Source organism: Pectinophora gossypiella, chromosome 7 (assembly GCF_024362695.1).
Source record: "Pectinophora gossypiella chromosome 7, ilPecGoss1.1, whole genome shotgun sequence".
NCBI lineage: Eukaryota > Metazoa > Arthropoda > Insecta > Lepidoptera > Gelechiidae > Pectinophora > Pectinophora gossypiella.
The window spans coordinates 15527609-15551511 of record NC_065410.1 but is presented as its reverse complement, the minus strand read 5'-3'; the positions used below and the strand labels follow the sequence as shown (position 1 = coordinate 15551511).

The window sequence follows — 23903 nt, the reverse complement described above, 5'->3', positions numbered from 1 at the left end:
CACCTAAAATTTAAGCTAAATAAATCACGACTAACATACACGAGAGCAAATCGACCGTCACGTTTGAATATATTTAAAAAAACTGCTCTGCAATCGCCGAAACAAGAACGATTTAGCGGTCAAGGCTTTTGGAGCTAATAGACACCTTCACACGTGACGTTTAGTCAGTCGCTGACTTAATTAAAGAAAAAATGTAATGGAAGACCAACAGCTAACGATACAAAATTATAGTTAAGTAACAAAATAAAACAACGGCGCGCGGCCCCTCGACCTTAATTCGAGTTTACTCCAATAAATCTTGACGTCGATAATTTCGAATTATTTTGTTGGCTGCAGGATGTGCTCAACTCCACTGAGTAAAAGTATAGAATAATAGAATAGAATAGAAATTGTTTATTATAACCGTCACACACAAAGACAAGACAATAACATCACTTAAAATTTTTCACAAAACAAGTATAAAAAGCATAGAAGGATGATGATTAGAATGATCATAAGGTGGTGGTGGACGTCCTGAGATTAAAGGGCGTCACTCAGCACAAGTCGCGGCGTGAACCACGACGCTGCGCACTGGTATTATGTGGATCTACGAACAAATGACTTATTATTTATTCGTAGATACAAAGTAAATAAAGTTCTCAAGTCGAGGTCGTGATTATCGACTTTAAATACCAAAATGCTCGACTGAGGCAGAGTCCAGTAGTGGAAGAGTCGAGTGAACATCTACGGCGTGACATCTAAATTAAATAGAGACCTACTTACGCTTCGGTACCTACTATGTTGAAACTTACACAGTCAGTTGCTGGTTGCCGATTATCAGCCTAGTGTGAACCCGGCCTTCAAATGTTCTCCAGACAATAGAAAATTGAATAAGTAACAATGCGTTATTGTTGAAACAACTTATACATTATAAATTCCTATTTAATAACATTGGGTCACCGTTGCTCCTTAAGCTAGTGTCGTGTTTCAAAATACACTCTGCTCTTTTAATAACATTACTGTGTGTAAGTAGGTACTTATAACCCCACCAACTAACTTGACTTGTTGTAGGTACTTATAACTTGGTCCCGGTTACTACTTACTGATGTAAGTACGTAGTCGTTACATGAGTCATGTCAGGGTCCTTTGGCGGCTCAATAGTAACCCTGACACCAGGGTTGATGGGGTTGGTAATCCACCTAACAACCCACACGATAGAAGAAGAGAGTAGGTACTTATATGATTAAGAATATTGCATAAGTGTTGATGAAGAAAAGTTGATGAAGGAAAGAGAGGAAAGGTTAGAGCTAGGAGACATTTATGACACAAAAAAGAGAAGGCGCAGGTCATGTCGTATCAGGAGGTGATGGATTTGGCGTTGGGAAGAGAGGAATAGCGATTACTCCACCGACAAGACAGCTCTTGGACAATGAGAGAGAGAGAGAGTTGATGCAGTAGTATGACGCGGGTGTAAGTGGTAGAGTTGAAAAAGGAAGGCCTAGGCGTACACACGGCGGTCAGATCCAGGATGTTGTTAAAGAAAGACCAGGTCAAGACTAGAAAGTGGAGGAAGCGAATGTGGTGTATGTATCAGGATCGTTATAAAATGATACATAAACCGGGGTAAACAGAGACTATGGAATTCTATTTGCTTCGATCCTGACATTTCTTGCTTCCTCCACATTCAACAATGGTTTCATACACGCACTCCGGTTCAGAGTAGATCGTACTGAACCTTTTCTTTTTATAAAATGATAAATTAATATGAATTAATCATAATCATTTATTTGCTTAAAACATGGTATCGAATTATCGTCTTCCTATAGTAAAAATCACATTGGAAAGTCACATTCTGGTGTAATTTTCTCCAACAAAACCCATGATTTGTATCCGGTTTAAAAAAGAGACCACAATCTTCTACCAGAATTGAAACTAAGTTGTCTATTGCACTTGCGAGATCATGTTGTCAAAAATTAAATCCAAATATGATTTTTCAAAAACACCTCCGTGGTATAGTGGTTGAGCGTTGGGGTCGCGATTCGGAGGTCCTGGATTCGATTCCCGGTGGGGACATATCACAAAAATTACTTTGTGGTCCCTAGTTTGATTAGGACATTACAGGCTGATCACATGATTGTCCGAAAGTAAGATGATCCGTGGTTTGAAAGGCACGTTAAACCGTTGGTCGCCGTACTAACTGATGTAAGTAAGTAGTCGTTACGTGAGCCATGCCAGGGGCCTTTGGCGTCTCAATAGTAACCCTGACACCAGGTTTGATGAGGTTGGTACTCCACCTCACAACCCACACGATAGAAGAAGACCTTAAGGCGATGTTACTTATGCTTCTCCTAATGATGTATCTTCTAATAATGTATGACTCATAGTATCTCAGGTACTTACGAGTATAACTAGGTTAAATCAGTATAAAACAACATTTCAAGCTATTTACTACATTTCAAGGTACTAATTAATTGGATCGCTTTAGCAGAATCATTAATTAATTTAATGAACATACTTAGCAGGAAGCTAGTAAATGAATAAATTAGATTTCTTTCTTGAGATAACCCACCTATTTCATAAAATACCTAAAAACCTACGTGAAGACGTCAAACAATCTCCTTGTCCCAATGGTTGAGCGCTGGGCTCACAATCCGGAAGTCCTGGGTTCGAATCCCAGTGGGGAGATAGGTATCACAAAAATCACTTTGTGATCCCTAGTTTGATTAGGACATTACAGGCTGATCACCCGATTCTCCGAAAGTAAGATCCGTTCTTTGGAAGGCATGTTAAGCCATTGGTCCCGTTTACTACTTACTGATGTAAGTCAGGAGACTTTGGTGCCTCAATAATAACCCTGATAACAGGATTGAAGAGGTGGGTAATTCACCTCACAACCCACACGATAGAAGAAGACTTCACGTCAGGAATCCCCATTGGGATTTATCGGCTACTCTACCGCGAGGATGTAGGTATCCAAAGATGTGCAGCTAGGTGTAGACACTCAGACATTTCGAAATGGGTGGTAAACGATTTAATAGCCCAGTTGGAAGAACGCTTGACTCTCATTGTAAGGTAGCAGGTTCGAATCAAGCTACGATTTTTGAAATCGTTTTTCGAATTCATGTTTGGATCAGAAACGATTATCATGTGAAAAACATCGTGAGGAAACCCGTTTCGGTGTGTGACCTAACCTATATTGGGCTTATTCTCCCTTCGCGGGTTGGAAGGTCAGACAGGTAGTCGCTTCTGTAGAAAACCGGACCTATCAAATCTTCAGGTTAGGTAAGCGGACCCTGTGAAAACGGGATGGGCAATAATTTTATTCAGGAACCTTTTCTTTATTACAGATGGGGTACGCAAAACTGGAACAGGTCGGTCATGGCATCCACTTGCGGCAGTTCGCGAGAGCTTTCGTTCTAGAAGACGACAAGAATGAATACAACCATCGAATTGTGTTCGTCTCCGTTGATGCTGCTATGATGGGCATTGGTGTTAGGAGAGAGGTGAGAAAGATTATTATATTGTCACGCGGCCATAGACACAAACATACCTATAATCATTTCTTCAAATGCATCACACCCTTCGTTTTCGCAAGAAAAAAACCGAAGTGTCCGAAATGGCTGAAGGTTACACTACCAACAAAATTCGCTCTGTAATCAAATTCAACTTGTTTCCTTTTATTTCACAATAAAAGTAGCCACAGCGTTACAAAGGTCTTAATCTAGTGTTAGTAACAATTAAAACTGGCTGCATTTGATTACAAGAACAACAACAATATTGAATAACCAATACTGTACCACATTTGTTACAAATTGACTCTCCCGTTTCCCAGGTAATCAGAAGACTGCACAAACGTTTCGGGAACATCTACAATGAAACCAATGTGATCCTCAGCGGTACTCACACGCACTCCACGCCGGGAGGGTTTCTCATGGACTTCCTCTTCGACCTCCCGATCCTGGGCTTCTCCAGGGAGACCTACAACGCTTATATTTCTGGAATCTATCGAGTAAGTTTGTAAAAATATCGTAATTTTCAACCGGTACCAATCTCTACGCTTCGAGACAAAAAAGTACCAACAAATCATTTAGCTCGATATATTGTTCAAAGTCTTCGAAGCGAAGACAAAATTGGCAAAAAAATATCCTGCGAGGGTCATGGTCCGTAATTTCACAAGGTGTTAAGCTTGAGTAATCCGCGTAGTGGCTTTTAGACGTAAATTTGCCCCAAATGTCGTCAGCGTTTCCTGGAGACATTCAGGAAATCTCAGTATATACTTAGGTACTTGTTCTGAAAGAATTTTTCGTTTTCAGAGTATCGTGTTAGCCCACAACAACATGGCGCCAGCAAAGATGATGTATGGAGAGACAGAAATCCTCGACGCTAACATCAATAGATCCCCCACTTCGTACCTGAGGAATCCACCGGAGGAACGGTCTAGGTATAATTTTGTCATCCCCATTATTATAACTATTGTTTGGAAAGCAAACCTTAAGGCATAGAATAACATAACATAAACAGCCTATATACGTCCCACTGCTGGGCACAGGCCTCCCCTCGGAGCATACTCCACCACGCTGCTACAATGCGGGTTGGTGGAGATATTTTTTTACGGCTAATAGCCGGGACCAACGGCTTAACGTGCCCTCCGAAGCACGGAATCATCTTACTTTTTGGGACAATCAGGTAATTCAAGCCTGAAAAGACCTTACCAAACAAAGGACAGTCTCACAAAGTGATTTCGACAACGTCCCCATCGGGAATCGAACCCGGACCTCCAGATCGTGAGCCTAACGCTCTAACCACTAGACCACGGAGGGTATGAAGGGATAGAATAAAGAATAATACTACTTACGCACAGAGCGGGAACTCTCCGCCCCGCACCAATTCGTACCGGGCATCGAGCTGGATTTACCTCATTGTTTCTGGAGTAAGGGGGAGCTTATCCAGACTGTCTGTCTCACTTGCTGGTAAGGCGGCACACTGTGTCGCCCTTTATAGCATAGCACCACACCTCTGCCCACCCCAGAGGCACGTTATACACCCACTCTGCGTCAGCTATGTTTAAGTCCTATGGGACCAGTCTATTGGATACACACAATTGCTGGAAACCACGTTAAGTATATCAATTGTCTATGATCCAAACATGAATTCAAACTCAAAGGTCGAATCCAGTGGTTTAGAGTCCAAGCCGGGATTCGAACCTGTGACACTACGGTGTAAGTCGAGCTTTCTCCGAACAGGGTTATCACGGATCTGTTTAACAATTGGTTAATCACTGTTCCAGGTACAAGCACGATGTAGACAAGACCCTCGCGCAGGTTCGATTCGTGAACCTCATCTCCCAGAAAGTAGTTGGAGTCATCAACTGGTTCGCCGTCCACCCGACCAGCATGAACAATACCAACCGGCTGATATCCTCAGACAATGTTGGGTACGCTTCCATTCTTATGGAGAAGGCTCTTAATGGAAACAATACTTTACCGGGCAGGGTAAGTTTTGACATAACTTATTGAAATGGAATACCTACTTTTAGTAAGGAGTCTTAGGATATTAGATATAAACAACACTTTATTGAGCACAATGGACACAACAGGCGGCCTTATTGCTCACCCATAATTATCACCCGATAATCCACAAGGTAATCCGTGGTTTGGAAGGCATTAAGCCGTTGGTCCCGGTTACTACATATTCATGGAAGTACTTAATTGTCACTTGAGCCACGTCAGGGGCTTTTAGAGGGTCAATAGCAACCCTGACATCAGGGTTGCTGAAGTTGGAAATCCACCTCATAACCCTCACTATACAAGAATATATTAAATAAGTACTTTCAAACTTGGGCAGTATAGTCTACACACGAGACGTATACATATGAAACGAACATGTACTAGTAACCTTTGCTAGTAGTATAAACTGCCTATATACGTCCCACTGCTGGGCACAGGCCTCCCCTCAATCAACCGGAGGGGGTATGGAGCATACTCCACCACGCTGCTCCACTGCGGGTTGGTGGAGGTGTTTTTACGGCTAATAGCCGGGACCAACGGCTTAACGTGCCCTCCGAAGCACGGAATCATCTTACTTTTTCGGACAATCAGGTGATTCAAGCCTGAAAAGTCCTTACCAAACAAAGGACAGTCTCACAAAGTGATTTCGACAATGTCCCCATCGGGAATCGAACCCGGACCTCCAGATCGTGAGCCTAACGCTCTAACCACTAGACCACGGAGGCTGTTAAACTTCAGTCAGTTAATAATTCTGTATTGCACGTATAACATATAGGACAGACACAAACGCATAAATTAAACAGAAATTTCAGTCAGGCAACTATCTCCTTTCTCCATTAAGGATCTCAGAATGTTCAACACTTTTTGAAACAACTCAACTCTCTGATCTGACATCATCAATCTTAATACTTTCAGGGCAACATAGTGTGCGCATTCGCGTCAACCAACTTAGGCGACGTGTCACCTAACACCAAGGGTCCAAGATGCGAGTTCTCTGGAAAAGTATGTGACCAGGAGCATCTGCTATGCAAACTGCCCAAGGAACAGTGTTTCGCTTCAGGCCCCGGTAGCGACATGTTTGAGAGTACTAAGATCATTGCCACGAGGCTCTTTGAAGGAGCTATGGTAAGTTAAATGAAAATATTTTTGGCTTGCTTTACTCGATGGCCACAATCGTATTGTGAGTGTTTTTTTCAATGTGTAGGTACAAAAATCGCCAGGCAAGACGTTTCCTTATTAGTCTATAATCATAACAATTTTAATGCTCTGCTGTGTGTAACTCATTACTATCACCGTAAATTTCTCCAGCCTCACTTTTATGGTACCTTTCAACCATAATTCGAAGTATCTCATAAGTAAGTAATCTACTTTAAGGCAGACCTAATAATGGTCATATCAATACCTGACTTTGTTTTTAAAAAATTTCCCTGCATTGAAATCAATTTTCTTCCTAATCCATACTTGCCAAATTATATTCCAGAAAGTTCTCAACTCTCCCGGAGAAGACCTGACGGGTCCACTTAACATTGCTCACCAGTACGTCGCCATGCCTGAACAGCAAGTGTCTCCTTACGACCCCGTTACTGAGACTTTCAACTCGGTGAGTTTGTTTGTAAGAATCCTGTTATCTTAAATGTCGAACTTCGCTTACATGTGAAGAGATTTCGTTACAGTTGAATTGAAATTACTTCTTCTTCTATCGTGTGGGTTGTGAGGTGGATGACCAACCTCAGCAACCTTGGTGTCAGGGTTATTATTGAGCCGCCCTTGGTTCGTGACATGGGTCATGTAACGACTACATACTTCAATCAATAAGTAGTAACCAGGACCAATGGCTTAACGTACCGCCCTAAGCTCCTCATGTTACGTTCAGACAATCGGATGATCAGCTTGTAATGTCCTAACCAAACTAGAAATTACAAAGGGATTTTTGTCATATGTCTCAACCGGTAATCGAACCCAGGACCTCCGGATCGTGAGCCCAACGTTCAACCACTGGAGCACGGAGGTCGTTAAACTGAAATGCCATGACACTAGTAAATAAATGAACTTCAACTTCCAGAGTGTCAAAGTGTCAGGATGTCTGCCAGCGATGGGATACAGTTTCGCGGCCGGCACGACAGACGGTCCCGGCGCCTTCGATTTCCAGCAGGGCACCACCACCTCCAACCCACTTTGGAACGCAGTCCGCGACTTCATTGCTGAACCTTCTAAAGAAGACATCAAGTGCCAAGCGCCTAAGCCTATTTTACTTGCTACTGGCAGGGTAAGTTGGTTGCTAATACTTACATAATATCGGTGCAAAATGTGGTGGATATATACCAAAATCATTTGAAAATTGAAAATGCCTCGTTCAACGGCCATCTTGGAAATCTTGCATAGGTATTCAACGAACAAAATACCTTTATTCTCTAAGATAAGCTGCTTAATATTAACTAAGTATTTATAATGTAAGTTCAAGAACAAATCCACTTACCGTTGATTCACATCTGTCAGCTGATTGCAATTTTCTATGAGGTGAAGTGCTTACCGTCGATTCTGCCGCATGCGGTCGCACTCTCTCGCTCTAGCAAATGACAGTTCTGAGTAAAATAAAAGGATATAAGCATAAGAAAGTGCGATGAGGTGCTGACAGATGATATTCAGCCCTTATACTCAATTTTCACAAGTAATATACAATTAGCAATGACAAGATGCCAGTAAATGGCTGGGAGCATCCGCTGATACTTAGATTGCACCAGAAATATCTGGTTGAAAACGTTGTAGATATTATCAGATGTAAATATGCTGACTTCATGATATGACTCATGAGATATCTTATTTTGATACCAGCTGTCCTGCTGTACATTTTTTTTGAATTAATTACTTTTCCAGGCAAAATTCCCCTACCAATGGCAACCAAAGATCGTATCCTGCTCAGTAGCTCAGATCGGAGGGTTATTCTTGGCGGCTGTCCCTGGTGAATTCACCACCATGTCCGGGAGACGGCTGAGGAACGTCATCTGGAAGGCTTCTGGCGCCAAGAAAGTGGTGTTAGCTGGCCTTTCAAACATCTATTCCGATTATATCGCTACTCCTGAGGAGTATCAAGTAAGTATCTTGACTTGTGTAACCTAAACCTTCCCACTGGAAGTATCTAATTCGAATTATTATTGGGCGAAGAAGTATAAGGTTAAAGGACTTTGTGAAAGGTATATCGAAAGTAAGAAAAATAAAAAAATATAGTAACAAGGTAAAACGCTGGGAATTTACTGGCTAAGCTAAGTTAAAAAAAAAACGCCGCGCGCGTCCTATATTCATATAAAAATGTTCTAAAAACTACTTAATTTATTATGTAATTTTCAGGCTCAAAGATACGAAGCGGCGTCGACGATATTCGGTCCCCACACCCTCGACATCTATTTGAACAAATACGTGGAGTTGACTAAAGCGTTGGTGTATGTAAGTACAAGTACTATCGCTTTGGACTCGTCTGTAGTGATAAGAATTTTTGAAGAAGAATAAAATAAAATTGCCACCAGTTTACATTTTTTTTTAAGAAGTAGAAAGGTATATTATGAATACGGGCAAAGGGAATGCAATAAATAATTGAGTATTGAAGGAAATGGCTCAGCTTGTGCTGTGATAGTCTTGGCATTACATTTAGCTCAGCAGTGACCTCTCGAAGCAAATATTGAGGGTAAGCCCGTACCCAGAAGTGGCACATGCGAATGTTTCTTTTTGAGAGAAGATAGTGTATATTTATGATAGTGAGAGGAGCTCGGTGGCGCAGCGGTAAACGCGCTCGGTCTGCGATTGTTGAAGTTAAGCAACTTTTGGAAAGGCCGGTCATAGGATGGGTGACCACAAAAAAAAGTTTTCATCTCGAGCTCTTCCGTGCTTCGGAAGGCATGTTAAGCCGTTGGTCCCGGCTGCATTAGCAGTCGTCAATAACCATCAATCCGCACTGGGCCCGCGTGATGGTTTAAGGCCCGATCTCCCTATCCATCCATAGGGAAGGCCCGTGTCCCAGCAGTGGGGACGTTTATGGGCTGATGATGATGAGTGTATATTTTGATCTGTCTGTTCCAGGGCAAGCCAGTAGACCCAGGCCCCGAGCCGCCAGACTTCAGTGAGCAACTGATCACGCTGATCCCGCCCGTGCTGTGGGACGGTGCGCCCTGGGGCAAGGAGTTTGGAGACTGCGTGCAGCAACCCGACCGGGAGTATAGTTACGGGGATACCGTGCAGGCTAGTTTTGTAAGTACTTTTGTTATTCTTAAGTTTAGTCAGATAAGCTAGATTGCCCCATTTGGCGGCACCGCAATGCTATCCACGTCGCCTTTTACATTTCTTTGTGTTTGTGCTTCTACGTGTCTGCGTATGATTTAACTTTTTATAGGCATCGCCTGAAAAAAAAATGTTTTTTTTTAGGTTAATAATGGCGGCGCACACACGCGTAGACAATAGACAAAAGATAAAGTTTGTGACAAAATAAGCCATAAAGTAGAATGAATGTCTTCTAAAGTTTTATACACAATATCAACTCATTCCCAAAATTTCTGTTGAGTGGATAGGGCAGGTTGCATGCATCATCTGTTTGTTTTAAAGTTTTCCTGTTAGATCTGTAATGCACAATGTCATATATCGGACTTTGGGGGTAAGTAGTTCTAGAAAAGGCAGTTTTCTAAGCTGTCTCGAAGTTGTGCACATCTTCCTGACTTTCCTGGGATCTTTTGTATTTAATAGACAAGTTTCTCATTGTTTGTGTTATGGCCAGGTGGCAGGCCACCCTCGCAACGGCCTGCGTCACGGGCGCTGGTACGCCGCGGTGGAGAAGCTGGAGTCCGAAGAAGACGACTCCTGGACTATATACGCTACAGACGCCGATTGGGAGACCAAGTATGCATACTACTTTAGGGTGAAGTGTTCAACAGTGAACCAGTAGTACGGTCTCGAGTACTAATATGTATACACTTTCATACCATGTGACATTCACTTTTTTGAGGAATTAAACCTTAAGACTCATTAAATGTCAAATATGATAGTGCGACAGGGTTCTAAAGTGGGTACATGATATTACTCATGACTGTACACACTGATCTTATTTTATAAACCCGACGTTGCCAGATCAGGTTACTAATGTGAAACAGCACGATTTTGACCGACCCCTCCACCGCTTCGTCAGTGGCGATCTGCGCCTAAGAAGACTCATGCGCACCTGATGCATGAGTTGATGAATATGCTGAATTTCATTTTCTGTTACTAGCTTTAAAAAACTATTCGCGAATCTTACATATACAGGGTGTTAGTGACATCGTAACGAAAACTTTGAGGGGTGATTGAGGCCATGATTCTGAGATGATATCAAGTGGAATTTTCCGTCGCAAAAGTATGGAATTGAAAATAATTACAAAAAAACACAAAAATTTTCAGGAATATTCAGACTGAAAATTCCACTTGATATCAACTCAGAATCATGGTCTGAACCATCCCCCTCAGTATTCGTTACGGTGTCACTAACACCCATACCTACTTGTATGGCTACCGTATGTACTTGTGTGGAGTGTAAGTGACATCGTAACGAATACTGAGGGGGATGATTCAGCTGATTATTCTGAGTTAATATCAAGTGGAATTTTTCATCGCAAAATTGTAGAATTGAAAATAATTTAAAAAAAACTAAAAAAAATCATGAATTTTGCGACGAAAAATTCCACTTGATATTAACTCAGAATCATGGTCTGAATCATCCCCCTGAGTATTCGTTACGATGTCACTAACACCCTGTATATGATAACGGAATCAGTAGTTGGATTTTAATTCTTTATAAGATGTCATTCGACAGACAAAGTGCAGCCGAGTGTGTCGTTCCAGGACCGGTCTATTTAGCTATGAGCGTGCCCCTACGACAGATGCTGTTTAAATCATCTGACAAGCTGTACAAGGCCTAATGATGATGGTGATGATAATGATATTTGACCCAAGATTATTTTCCCAGGTTCATCTGGCGTCGCGACTCCAAGATCCTAGGTACAAGTTACGCGGACATCGAGTGGGAGATCCCTCTAGGCACCCCTCGGGGTACATACCGCATCCATCACTACGGCAACTACAAATACATCCTAGGCGGCATATACCACTATCACGGGTTTTCTAGACCCTTTGACGTCAAGTAATCGAAAGGTAACGGAAAAACAAACTGATAGAGAAGGAAAATGGAAAGGAGGTACGGCAAATGAGAAATTTCTCAGGGTTTAAAAGAGAAGTTTCTCAGGGTTGACAAGTAGGACGAATATTGATTTGGTACGGGCTGAGTTGAACATTCGTGGTTGAATTTAGTCCGACACGGTATTTTAAAGTTTATTAAAGGCTTTGCTGTGGCGTAACATGTGACATTTCTGTATTATGAATACCAGTTGGTACTTACCAAACTTATTGATAATTCCAGTGAGAATTATTTTGTGATTTTTACTTCATGTAATTCCAAGTTCTATATTTTAATATTAAATTATTTCTGCACATTAAAATGAAAATTAAATATAAAAATATCCAGTGACTGAAATTATAAAACCAATGAAAACATTCCATTTTAAATAGAGGCGTAACAATATTTTATGAATACGTAAAAATTATATATTATTTAATTTTATATGTATAAAATAATTTTCATGTGATAGTTGTTAGTTAACAATTGACATTAATTTAGAATGTAAATTAAATATTTATGTTGAAATTATTTACATAATTTAATGAGGGAATTCCTTCCATTTCCAATCGGCGTTTCCCAAAAACACGATAGATGGCGTTGTTCACTTTTAACGTGATAATTATCTATTTTCTCATTTCTTAATATTCTAAAATATAATGTCGTCGAACGATAGTTTCTACCAGACCGACGGATCGATTATCGATCGACGGCATCGATCGATGGAGTCGAATGGTATCTGTCGATCAATTAAAGCTACCAGACTAGTCGATCAACTTCGATCGACGTTGATCGATGCCGTCGATCGATGATTGATCAATTGGTCAGGTAACACCCATCGATCAGTGTCATCGCCCGGCAATCGATCGATTGCTTAATCGAACAGTATCTGTCGATCAATTAAAGTTACCAGACCAGTCGATCAACTTCGATCGATGTTGATCGATGCCGTCGATCGATGATCGATCGATTGGTCAGGTAACACCCATCGATCGGTGTCATCGCCCGGCAATCGATCGATTGCTTAATCGAACAGTATCTGTCGATCAATTAAAGTTACCAGACCAGTCGATCAACTTCGATCGACGTTGATCGATGCCGTCGATCGATTGGTCTGGTAGCACCCTTACATAAAGCTCGGTGAGGCGTGGGTACTTAATTCATCTTGCTATGGATGTACCTCTGACTATAAATAGTGATATAGTCGTGAGCTTATCTATATATATGTGTTTTTATTTTATGGTTCCTTGGTAGGTAGAATAAACCTAGTCTTAGGATTATCTTTGTAGATCACTGAAAATGGAGGAATGTGTGTGTAATTCTTGCCTCTGAAACTGTTGATAGTATTTATCATTAAATCAAAGGATTATTACTAATTATATTGATAAGATTAATTGTATAAGTAGTAACTGTATAAACGATTGTTTACGCCAAAAGTTAGGCTAATTCTTGTATCGAAAAGTGCCAATATTATTGTATTATTCATGGTATAAGAAGACCAGGTATGCTCAAAACTGACAGCTAGCATTTCAAGGTTAGCTCAGCTGACGTCATCCGAACCTGCGTTGCCATTTCGTAAAAAATAAATTACCCACGTCCAATGTTTTTAATTTACTTTGCAAGGAAATTTTGTACTTTTAATAAAAGATTTACGTATAATTTTAATGATTTTTATTTTGTATGTGACAAGTAATAGTAATTAAGTACTTTAGTCAGTAATTCACTTAATTTTCAATAACAAAAATTTGCGTCCTTGGAATGTTGGAGATACCAATTGAATGGTAACACTTACGTCATCAATGGGCTAGCAATGGTGGCTTGTCATAGGATTGAGCATACCTGGTGTTCTTATACCTTGGTATTAGTGAAATAAAAATAAATAAAAACTTTTTGATTGTTGTTTAATTTCGAGAAAACCTGTCGAGGGAAGAACTAGATTTACCTCAGCCCCTCTGGGTCTTACTCAAGTGTAAGTGGACGTAAGCCGCTGAGGAGTAAGGGGGAGCGCGTGCGGACTATCTATCTCGCTCGCACTTAGGCAGTAAGAATGGAATTGTTGTATGGAGTAACCGGGGTATACCGCTGTCGAAATCAATCACAAAATGCCCCTACTCCGCTCTTTTGTACGCGCGTTTGTATCGATTCAAACGCGCGTATACGCGCTCCAAACGTGCGAATATGCTTGTATCATCAATGTAAACGCAACAATCAGCTTTCCTGAAATCGCTTCTTTAGCGCGTTTAATAATGCAGTGTGCTATGGGGCTAATATAGCTTGAGCACAATACTTTACGAAAACTTCCGTCTGCGACGTGAACTACGGTTATCGGGCGCGGCACCTATTATTTTTTTCAACCCCCTTTTCATCCCCTTAAGAGATGATTTCCGGGATAAAAATATCCTATGTTCTCCTTTGGTAACAGACAGATAGTTACTTTTTTACTTTTACCTCACTTAAATTAGGTACTTAATTATGAATGTATGAAAAATATACCTTATGTATGGATATGTCGTGGCCAGATCTTAGAATTGGTAATTTCGTGATGTGCTTGAGCATTTCATGAAGTGGTCATATTTCATGAATGAATTTTGAATTAAACGTTTGCATTGGCAACGTAGATTGGCAAGCATATCGTAAAATTAGTATCATTATCCACCGGTAGTGGCGCTGGTGTCGACAATATTTAAAACTTGATTGATAATTCAATGTAATTGCACAATTTCTCATATCGATAGTATTGATTAGGAGCATAATTTTGAATCTACGAAATTAATCGACTAAGTATTCGCATTATTATTACACCACATAGCATGGACACCGCCTACATCAATGATATGGCCAAACGTTGATTGACGTTTCAACGATATGGTCGGTCAACTTAAGTGGATCATGAAACTTTGCTTCTCAAATTAGAACACTACGGTATTAAAAGTAAAGAATTGGAATTTATGCGATCTTATTTGTCTGGTAGATCACAAAAGGTTCAAATAAATAATACAGAATCTTTCGGCTCTGAAGTCAAGATAGGTGTTCCGCAGGGCTCCATTCTCGGGCCATTTTTGTTTTTAGTTTATGTTAATGACTTGGCCCACATGGTGGAGGGTCAGAACTTGTCAAATATCGTACTTTTTGCGGACGATACTTCCCTTATTTTTAAAACAGACAGACGAAAGCCCAACAATGACCATATAAATCACGCCCTTTGCCAGATCCACCACTGGTTTACAATAAATAACCTAGTTTTGAATGGAAAGAAAACAAAATGTATTAAATTCAGTTTACCTAACGTAAATTCTGCTGATTGTGATATACTACTAAATAACCAGAAACTAGACTTTGTTAAAAATACAGTTTTTCTGGGATTAAATATTGATGATAGACTCAAATGGGACATACATATTAAATCATTATCAGGTAGACTTAGCTCAGCTGCATTTGCAGTCAAAAGGATTAGAGAACTGACTGACGTGACGACTGCAAGATTGGTATATTTTAGCTACTTCCATAGTATTATGTCGTATGGTATTTTGCTTTGGGGTAGAGCAGCTGATATTGAAACCGTTTTCATTCTACAAAAAAGGGCAATCAGATCTATCTACAAACTGAGATGCCGCGATTCTCTCAGAGAATTTTTTAAAGAGATTTCCATTATGACTGTACCTTGTCAATACATATATATGAACATTATGTATGTTAGGAAAAATTTACACTTATATTTAAGAAACTGTGATAAGCACAAATACAACCTAAGGAATAAGAACAAATTAGCAGTTCCTAGTTCCAGACTATCCAAAATTAGCACATCATTTGTAGCGCTGTGTGTGCGATACTATAATAAGTTACCAGAAGATGTACTAGGCCTTTCGGGAAACATGTTTAAGAATGTTATAAAAACTACTTTAATCAGTAAAGCTTATTATAAAGTAGGAGACTATCTTAAAGATAATAATATTAAATGGATTACTTCAGCTCAACACAAGAAAGACAAGAATGTTTGCAATAAAAACTTGGCCCTAAAATACTGAATTTGAAATAACTTTGTAAGTGGATTAAAAAGGATTGTGAAACACTTGATATTTGAACAGTAGAGTACTTTTTTTTATATCCAGGCGGAGGGTTTCTGAGCTTCTTTATATAAGTGGTGCATGCTCGCCTCGAAATGTTCGTGTACGCGGTGGCGTCCGGAAGTCGGGTCGCACCTTTCCCTCAAAAATGTGCGAAGGGAGCGATGGCTGGCTTTCGCGTCAACTCGTGATCGGGTGCTGCGTATGTGGACAGGCCTGCTTCTGTCAGGGAGCTCATGAAACACTGTTTCTGTGATAAAGTCACATAAACTCTTTATTTTTCACTTTCCTTCCACCGACTGTAATTGGAATACCAATAAAATGGTATATAAATTATGTAATACAAACAGGATTAAAAAAAAAGAAAACAAAGGAAAACATGAAACAGTAGGACTAGGGCCCTGTGCTGGGAGGTTTTCTGGCCACGTCTTTCCCTCAGCGTTACAGATTCCGATGTGGTAGTAGTTTTACAGCTAGTTACATAATATGTAATTTAATTATGTTTGACGTTCAAAAAGCGCTAACTTTGTAAGCCAATTTTGAAAAATAAATATTTTTGAATTTTTTGAATTTTTTTGAAGTTTGCTGTTTCATGAAATATGACTATTTCATGAAATAGTCGACCACATCATGAAATGATCAATTCTAAGATATGGGCCACGACATATATATTAATACCTTATGAATTATAATTATAATATCAGTATGGATGTTCCACCGGCCAGCCTTCCAGGAAAGCATCCAAGTCGTCGCGCCGTCTCCGCCTAGGTCTGCCACGCCTGCGTCTGTCTCTATTCGGAGACCATTCTATGGTGATCTTAGCCCACAGGTCGTTAGGCATCCGACAGACGTGACCTGCCCAATCCCACTTCAACTTGGCGCCTGCGTGGACCACGTCCGCAATGGAGGGAGGCCTTTGCCCAGCAGTGGGACACTTTAGGCTAGTTAAGTTAAGTTATGGATGTTTGCTGTTTCATGAAATATCAACATGCAACATGCAACACAATGGCGATGAATTTATTTAAACCTATGTATATCAGGATTCAAATGTCATTAATGCAACAGATAATTGATAAATACTGATTATACATTTTATCGGATTAAATGATCGATCACCGTTTTAAATGTTTTAATTTATTTTCTTAAGTCTCTGCGTGGTACCGATGGACGGGTGTTAATTAGTTAGATAACGCAATTTAGATTATAAATTATTATTTTTAATTTAAATTTGGAAACAAAAAGAAACATATATAAGTAAGTACCTAATACTATATTTTATTTTTTAAGGTACTTATGTGTGTGATAGGTGTGAATACTGAGAAGACGTCTGACAGAAATGAAAGGAAGAGGAAGACAGGTTGTGTCGACCACACCTAGAGTGGGATAAGGGCAGGAGGATTTTTTTTTCATACCTTGACGGGTTTGCTCTTGGCCCAGCCTTGCCGAAAGGCATTGACGAGGCCTAAGATGGAGCGACCTCGCCCAGAAGGTGCCTGTTCACTCTGGCCTTGAAAGCACCCGTGTTATATGCATTCGGAAAAACAGAAGACGGCAGAGAATTCCATTCCTGAAGATGATGATATAGTACCTATGTGATTGTGAATATTTATCATCAAATTGAATGTTTATAACGTGTTTATTGTGTGTTGAGGAGCTCGGTGGCGCAGCGGTTAACGCGCTCGGTCTGCGATTGTTGAAGTAAAGCAACTTTCGCAAAGGCCGGTCATACGATGGGTGACCACAAAAAAAAAGTTTTCATCTCGAGCTTCTCCGTGCTTCGGAAGGCACGTTAAGCCGTTGGTCCCGGGTGCATTAGCATTCGTTAATAACCATCAATCCGCACTGGGCCCGCGTGATGGTTTAAGGCCCGATCTCCCTATTCATCCATAGGGAAGGCCCGTGCCCCAGCAGTGGGGACGTTAATAGGCTGATGATGATGATGATGAATGTGTGTTATAGATAAAGTTTCAAATCAAGCTTGTGCCCCCAAAGGATAAATCAATAATAGTGCTTGGAGTGTTCCTACGCAGCTTTTTGCGAAATTGTGGAGTATACTTTCATGGAGTGGCGCGATAGAGTACCTATACTCTATACTCTTACACCCGTATTCTAAGGTGTTTATCGACTTTTCCTCTAACCGACTCGGCTTCGGCTAAGCATTTCCATTTTTTTAAATTGACATTTACTTCCTCAACTTGAGGACTTTACTCATTGGAGTCGAGCACACTATCTGCCGACAAAATAATACGAAAGTAATGACATCATGCCTTATTGGAGTAAAGAGTTAAGGCTGAGACACTGTCTAAGAATACTGTTTTTGAGCTGCGTTCGAGGAAGACCTTGAGGTCGGCTCAACTGGAAACGGAGTCGAGGATAGAATGTGGGTGTAATTCCCTCTTTCGAGTAAAATTTTTCGAATGTACTAATTTGATTTTTGATAATTTTTTTGCTTCGGAAGGCTCCAATGCATGTTTGTGGAGGTGTTTTTACGGCCGCATTGGAGCAGCGTTATTATTATTATTATTTATTATCAGAGTCTCACTAAGACATGGTGGAGTATGCTCCATACCCCCTCCGGTTGATTGAGGGGAGGCCTGTGCCCAGCAGTGGGACGTATATAGGCTAATTATGTATGTATGTTCGGAAGGTACGTTAAGCTGTTGGTCCCGGCTATTAGCCGTTAAAACTCCTACACCAACCCGCAGTCGAACAGCGTGGTGAAGTATGCTCCATACCCCCTCCGGTTGACTGAGGGGAGGCCCAGCAATGGGACGTGTATAGACTGCAATGTTTATGTTACTAATTTGATAGCCTTAAGAGAATTTAAATCTATTGACAACTTATTTTCAGAAAATGGCGGTGTCACTGTTAGGCAAGATAATAATCACCATTGTGGTACTGGGTGTCATTGCTGGTATGACAGTGACTATAGTGCTGATAGTGAATGATGATAACAACGGAGACCCTGTAGAAGGGACCACAGAAGGCACCCAGGGTACTGATGAGGACGGTGGAATACCAGGCACAACACCGAGTCCCGGTGATCACATGCCCTATGAAGTTGGCGTTGGTATAGCCGATATGACGGGGCCTTGTGCTGAAATAACCTTTGTAAGTATCAACACTAAGATAGAGTGTACGGTCACGCACGAGCATTAATATGTATACACTTTGGTACCATGTCACATTAACTTGTTTGACAAATTGAACTGTAAGTCTCACTAAATGTCAAATATGTTAGTGCGACAAAGTCCTAAAGTGGGTACATTATATTGCTCATGACTGTACCATGGTATAATAAAACTAAGTACGCTCAATCCTATTATTAAACAGAACAACTAGTTCAGTACAATGGTTGTCTGAAAGAAATCGCTTTAAGCGATAAGGCCGCCATTTGCCATGTACTTAGTTAAGAGTCTTTTTGTAATAAAGTGTATTTGTATTGTATTGTATTGTACAATGAGGGGCTTTCCAATTAGCGTTCCCCAAAAACACCGTAAATGGCGTAGTTAAGTATTTTCTTCGTTTAAACATCTAATTTCACGGATCTCTTCCAAATATCAAGCAACAATTCGTTTCATATATGATTCTGCCATTGAATTATATTTTTGAATCAAGTTTTTTTAAAAAATTATTTATTAAAAACTACGATCAATCGCATCGCATCGATGGAAGCCATCGGTACGGCAATGCAGGACGGAAGAGGCAAGTCACAGGGACTGTAACCTGGAACCTGACAGAGGGCAGCAGTAACTGTCAGTACTATTCAGAGGCGGAGGACAGGAGTCCTAGTATGGCTTTGTATTAGACTACTCTGAGCGCCACCCCACTTGCGTCAGACAGAGTACTGCGAGGCGGAAGGCAAGAGGGAAATCATTGCTCTATTTTTCCCTAAAAAAGTAGCATGAAAAATGCTGCACCGACAAGAGCGTGGCTCTTAAATTGATGATGATGATATTAAAAACACTTACATCTACCATTATAGTTTATATAACCAATTCGATAGAGTAGGAACATAACTTGACATCACTTACTAATTTATTAGGTACCTATTGTTTATAAACATTCATTTTATAACTTAACACATCCGCGTAACCTTTGTAAATTCACTCATAGAGCATGAAAACAAATCGTCGTTGACGTCACAAACTGACGTATCTTAAATTTTTGGTGAATCTGATTTGCACCATTTGCAATTGTTAATAAGACATAAATAATTTTAACAAAAAATTGCAGATAGGTCAGTTTGCAAAGTCAGCCACGAAATCTGTAATTTCTGCAACGTCATTTAACACATGCATGACTCGCGTGAGAGGGGTGTTATCCAGCAATTTGTTTAGAGGTATACAGTGCAATATTTTTTTTACGGTCCCTTATTGGGATGTGGTCGTGAGCTTACGTTATGTAATATGAACCTATTTCAGATGGGTTACGCAGAGCTAGGGCAGAGAGGAGAAGGCATCCACCTTCGGCAGTACGCTCGCTCGTTCATCTTCAAGAAGGGAGACACCAGGATCGTGCTGGTCACCGCTGAGGTGCAAGCTGTCGGCATTGCTGTTAGGCGAGAGGTGGGTCCAAATGATTTTACGTTTTTATTAGGTATTCAACGTTGACGTCGAGCATATTACACTATCAACAAATTCCTTTTGGCGACCCTAAGTCTTCTCAGACTTACAGGTTTCCTCACGTTGTTTTCCTTCAACGTCACAGCGGGAGTCGTTAGTCCCGGTTACTACTTATGTTAGGGGCCTTTGCCGGCTTAATAATTGACACCAGGGTTGATGAGGTTGGTAATTTACCTCATAACCCATACGGTAGAAGAAGAAGACCAGAACCCCGGTATCGACTCCGCCGGCGTGGTCGACGATTTCCCTCGTTCAGCGCTTATCGCTATCGACCCACTAGGATCGATTAATCCTTCAAATATTCTTCCTCTCAGACGACGCCCTGAGCCGACGTCGTTCGCGCCCAACTGGGCACCCTCAGGCCTGTTGTCTTAACCGTTGTACCGAGTGAGAGCCTTCAGCGCTCCCCATTTGTCCTGAAAAGTAGTTAATGTCATCTGCGGCAAATCTACAATTAGTCTCGTCAAAAAAAGTCAGAGTAAAATGACTGTACGAAAGCTTAAGTGACTAACACTGAAAGTGATGTACTTACTCAGAAAGTAACATTTATATGTAGAAAGTGACCTAGGTCGCAAAAAGGAGCAAAATAACAGGAAATCAATGACGTCAGGCCTTAATGGACTCAACTCGAGTTAAGGTTGAACGAGAGTACCGAATTTGAGTTGAGTTCGAAGAAGATCTTGAGGTCGCCCAACTGAGGACGGGAGGCGAAGAACGTAGATTGGAGTTTGACATTTTAGAATACAAGTGTAGGTAATTCTATTTTTCGAGTAAAATTTTTCAAATCTAGTTACTTACTAATTTGTTAGGCTGAAAAGAGAATTAAAAACTCCTTTGACAACGTATTTCCAGTTTACTATACTCGTAAGTACGTTTTTTTAAATTAAATATAATAAGTACTTACGTTTTTATTGGGTTCTTTACATAAACATCATTTATTGGTAATAAAAGGTAGTTATTGTATTTCCAGGTCGTAAGGAAACTCCAAGAAGAATACGGCGACATCTACACTCTTAGGAATGTCATCATCACAGGCACCCACACCCACAGCGCGCCTGGCGGGACTCTGGTGGACTTCATCCTCGACATTAGTATCTTAGGATTCTCCAGTGAGACCTTCAACGCTTATGTTGACGGCATCACCAGGGTATGTGACGTTATTATCATAACATAAGCTGTGGAATGTATGTTCAGGATCTTGGGTTTCGAAATGAAAGGCTCGATCAAATTTCCAACTAAAACTCGAACTCATTTATTGCCGTCGTTGGGTTTCTTCTCGTCGCGGGCGAAGCCCGCGGCGGGGAGACATCCTCGGGGCTGAGCCCCCTTGATGTGGCTGCGCTCGCCGCCCGCAAAAACGGGCGTGTCACGGGGTTTGGGACACGGCGGGCGAGAACGCCCCTCCGTGAGCCACGATGTTGTCATCATTCCGTGGAGCCGCCAGCGAGGTCGAGCCCACCGGGTGATTCCCCATTGGGGGAGGCCCAGTGAGCGCCCGTCAGCTGGCGGTGGTGTCAAGTCCGGTAAGCTGCTCCGTCGCCGGGGCAGCTGGTGTCGAGTCGGCTGGAGGGGGGGGAGAGGACTAACCTATACCACATCTGAGATCAACACCCATAAAAGTAAGGTCAAATAATCGAAAACAAACGTTAAAATCACACCAGTCCTATAATATAATTGTTTGCCAAATTATAAAAATAAAAAATATCACTAAATTATTAAATTATCGCTATCCGGTTTCTATTATGTGAACAGGAAAATATATATAAAATATGAAACACAAAAGTAATTAAGAAAATAAGTGAAAACATGACTTGCTATTTCAAGCTGACTTGAGTAGCTAGTCGCAAAAATACTATTAAAAATCATATCTCAGATATAAAATAATAAAAAGTTATTTTTTTTTATTAGGCATAAATTCAGATATGTACATCTTTTTTTTTATTTTAATGAAGAACAAATTCCATTATTCGGCGGTAACGTCTAGATAGATAATATGTGTGTCAATTGGCAAAGACCTTTCATTCTAATGCAGCGTGGAGGGTTATGCTCCATACATAGGACATATTCTAATATCTAATCTAATCTGATGTACTTATACTTATAATTATGGATATTAATCTGAAATAAATAATTTGAATTTGAATAGGACATATTATATGGGTTATTTATCTTATGGTATGTATTTATGAAAATATAGCCACAACATTTGTTTAATTGTAAGCCTAAAATATTCTTCTATTATTTACAAAAAAGTTCTAAAAGTAAAAAGGCCGTGTTAAAGTAATAATAGTTTGTCTAAAAAAGCAATATTACAATTTGACATTACCGCATATAATACTAAGTGCGCAAAGACTAATAAAGTTAATTAGCAATAATATTGTATTTTTTAGAAGAATTGCTACAATGTGGCCGTTTTAGACACATTAATGTAAATCACAGTAGCAAAACATACCTATATTCATAACTTTAATATCTATTTTCATTGAGAATTATTGCGAAAAAATATAACATAATTTCTAAATTATTGTTGTTGTTGTTAAGTTGATAACCTGATATCAAATACGCAGTGCTTACCAAAGCTATACTAGTTAAGGTGATTCGTTTTCCATACAAAAGTTGATGCAGTGCTACAGGAAAACGGATAGAGGAATATTGTTATAAAACCGATAAATAGTAATATTTTGGTGTATTATTTTCGCAAACTAACAAAAATTTAGGGTCCGAATACGAGAAGTACCATATTTCAGACCCTCAATTTTGATCCATTCTACATTTGTAGTGGTGCAGATTACAGTGTATTTGCTGAGCGTGTAGAGGTGTCAATGTTAGTTTGTGTGCGTGATAGTTTTTTTTTTCTCTAAAGGCTTTGACTACTTGACAAGTGTAATAGAATGTCAGTGACAATTTATAAAGAGATTTTGTATGAAGAGAATAAATATAAATAAAAAACTAAAAATACTACAATCTGAGAAAAGGAATATTGGAAAAATATTTTTGTTTTAACGCATATTATTTAAACATTTTTAAATAATGGGTAAGTACCGTGTATTAAAAGAGGACATATATTATAATAAAAAATCAATACATAAAATGAAATGGCTGTATGGGCATAGTTTCCTTTGCCTTACCCTTTGGGGAAAACCAAATCAAAAAAAAGTTGTTGCATTTGCCGGCCTAAATAGTAGTCATTTTTAATTAATTGTTTTTCCATCCAACATACAGATTTATTTATATTCTCTTTGCCGCGGACTTTTTGGTGGAAACGGGAACGGGAAGGTTGATTTCTTCGTTGAATAATCTAAATAATCAATACGAAGTGGTGTTTTGTGGTTAATGATCACATTAAGTTAGTCGGAAAACATTCCCGATAGTATTATTAAATCGGAATATTCAATAAACAAAGTGTACCTATCTATTTTCGCTTTGCGCCAACAAGCCGCTTACTTCGTTTGGGGTTCGGAGTAGGAGTCTGCTCCGAGGGTGGGGGCTTAGGTTTCATCATTTCATTAATCATCATCAAGAAAAAAAACACAAGACATGG

General features: G+C 40.1%; 2 protein-coding genes across 5 annotated transcripts in view; both read left to right on the top strand.

Moving 5' to 3' along the window:
* LOC126368383 (neutral ceramidase) overlaps positions 1-23903 on the top strand; it is a 354827-nt gene that overhangs the window by 31461 nt on the left and 299463 nt on the right. For 2 of the 4 annotated variants that reach the window (XM_050012339.1, XM_050012340.1), the window contains exons 3-15: positions 3327-3482; positions 3812-3988; positions 4293-4420; positions 5267-5471; positions 6402-6611; positions 6967-7086; positions 7549-7752; positions 8361-8576; positions 8832-8927; positions 9558-9725; positions 10246-10367; positions 11467-12501; positions 12652-13207. In XM_050012339.1, the coding sequence (XP_049868296.1) occupies positions 3327-3482; positions 3812-3988; positions 4293-4420; positions 5267-5471; positions 6402-6611; positions 6967-7086; positions 7549-7752; positions 8361-8576; positions 8832-8927; positions 9558-9725; positions 10246-10367; positions 11467-11644 (1980 nt within the window). In that variant the 3' untranslated portion in view covers positions 11645-12501; positions 12652-13207. Of the gene's footprint in view, positions 1-3326; positions 3483-3811; positions 3989-4292; positions 4421-5266; positions 5472-6401; positions 6612-6966; positions 7087-7548; positions 7753-8360; positions 8577-8831; positions 8928-9557; positions 9726-10245; positions 10368-11466; positions 12502-12651; positions 13566-23903 lie in introns of those variants that run through there. The other 2 variants (XM_050012338.1, XM_050012341.1) reach the window with 1 other exon arrangement.
* Positions 16850-21551, top strand: LOC126368494 (neutral ceramidase-like). Its single transcript, XM_050012518.1, has 4 exons — positions 16850-16991; positions 18588-18848; positions 20162-20305; positions 21333-21551. Exons 2-4 carry the CDS (start codon positions 18591-18593, stop codon positions 21534-21536), a joined length of 606 nt encoding a protein of 201 aa, XP_049868475.1. The 5' UTR covers positions 16850-16991; positions 18588-18590; the 3' UTR covers positions 21537-21551.

What these genes read in the sequence shown, in the direction of transcription:
- LOC126368494 (XM_050012518.1), top strand. Translation starts at nt 18,591, where the DNA reads ATGGCGGTGTCACTGTTAGGCAAGATAATAATCACCATTGTGGTACTG. An exon ending in CTTGTGCTGAAATAACCTTT is followed by an intron (nt 18,849 to 20,161) that starts GTAAGTATCAAC and finishes AACCTATTTCAG; the next exon opens with ATGGGTTACGCAGAGCTAGG. An exon ending in GCATTGCTGTTAGGCGAGAG is followed by an intron (nt 20,306 to 21,332) that starts GTGGGTCCAAAT and finishes TTGTATTTCCAG; the next exon opens with GTCGTAAGGAAACTCCAAGA.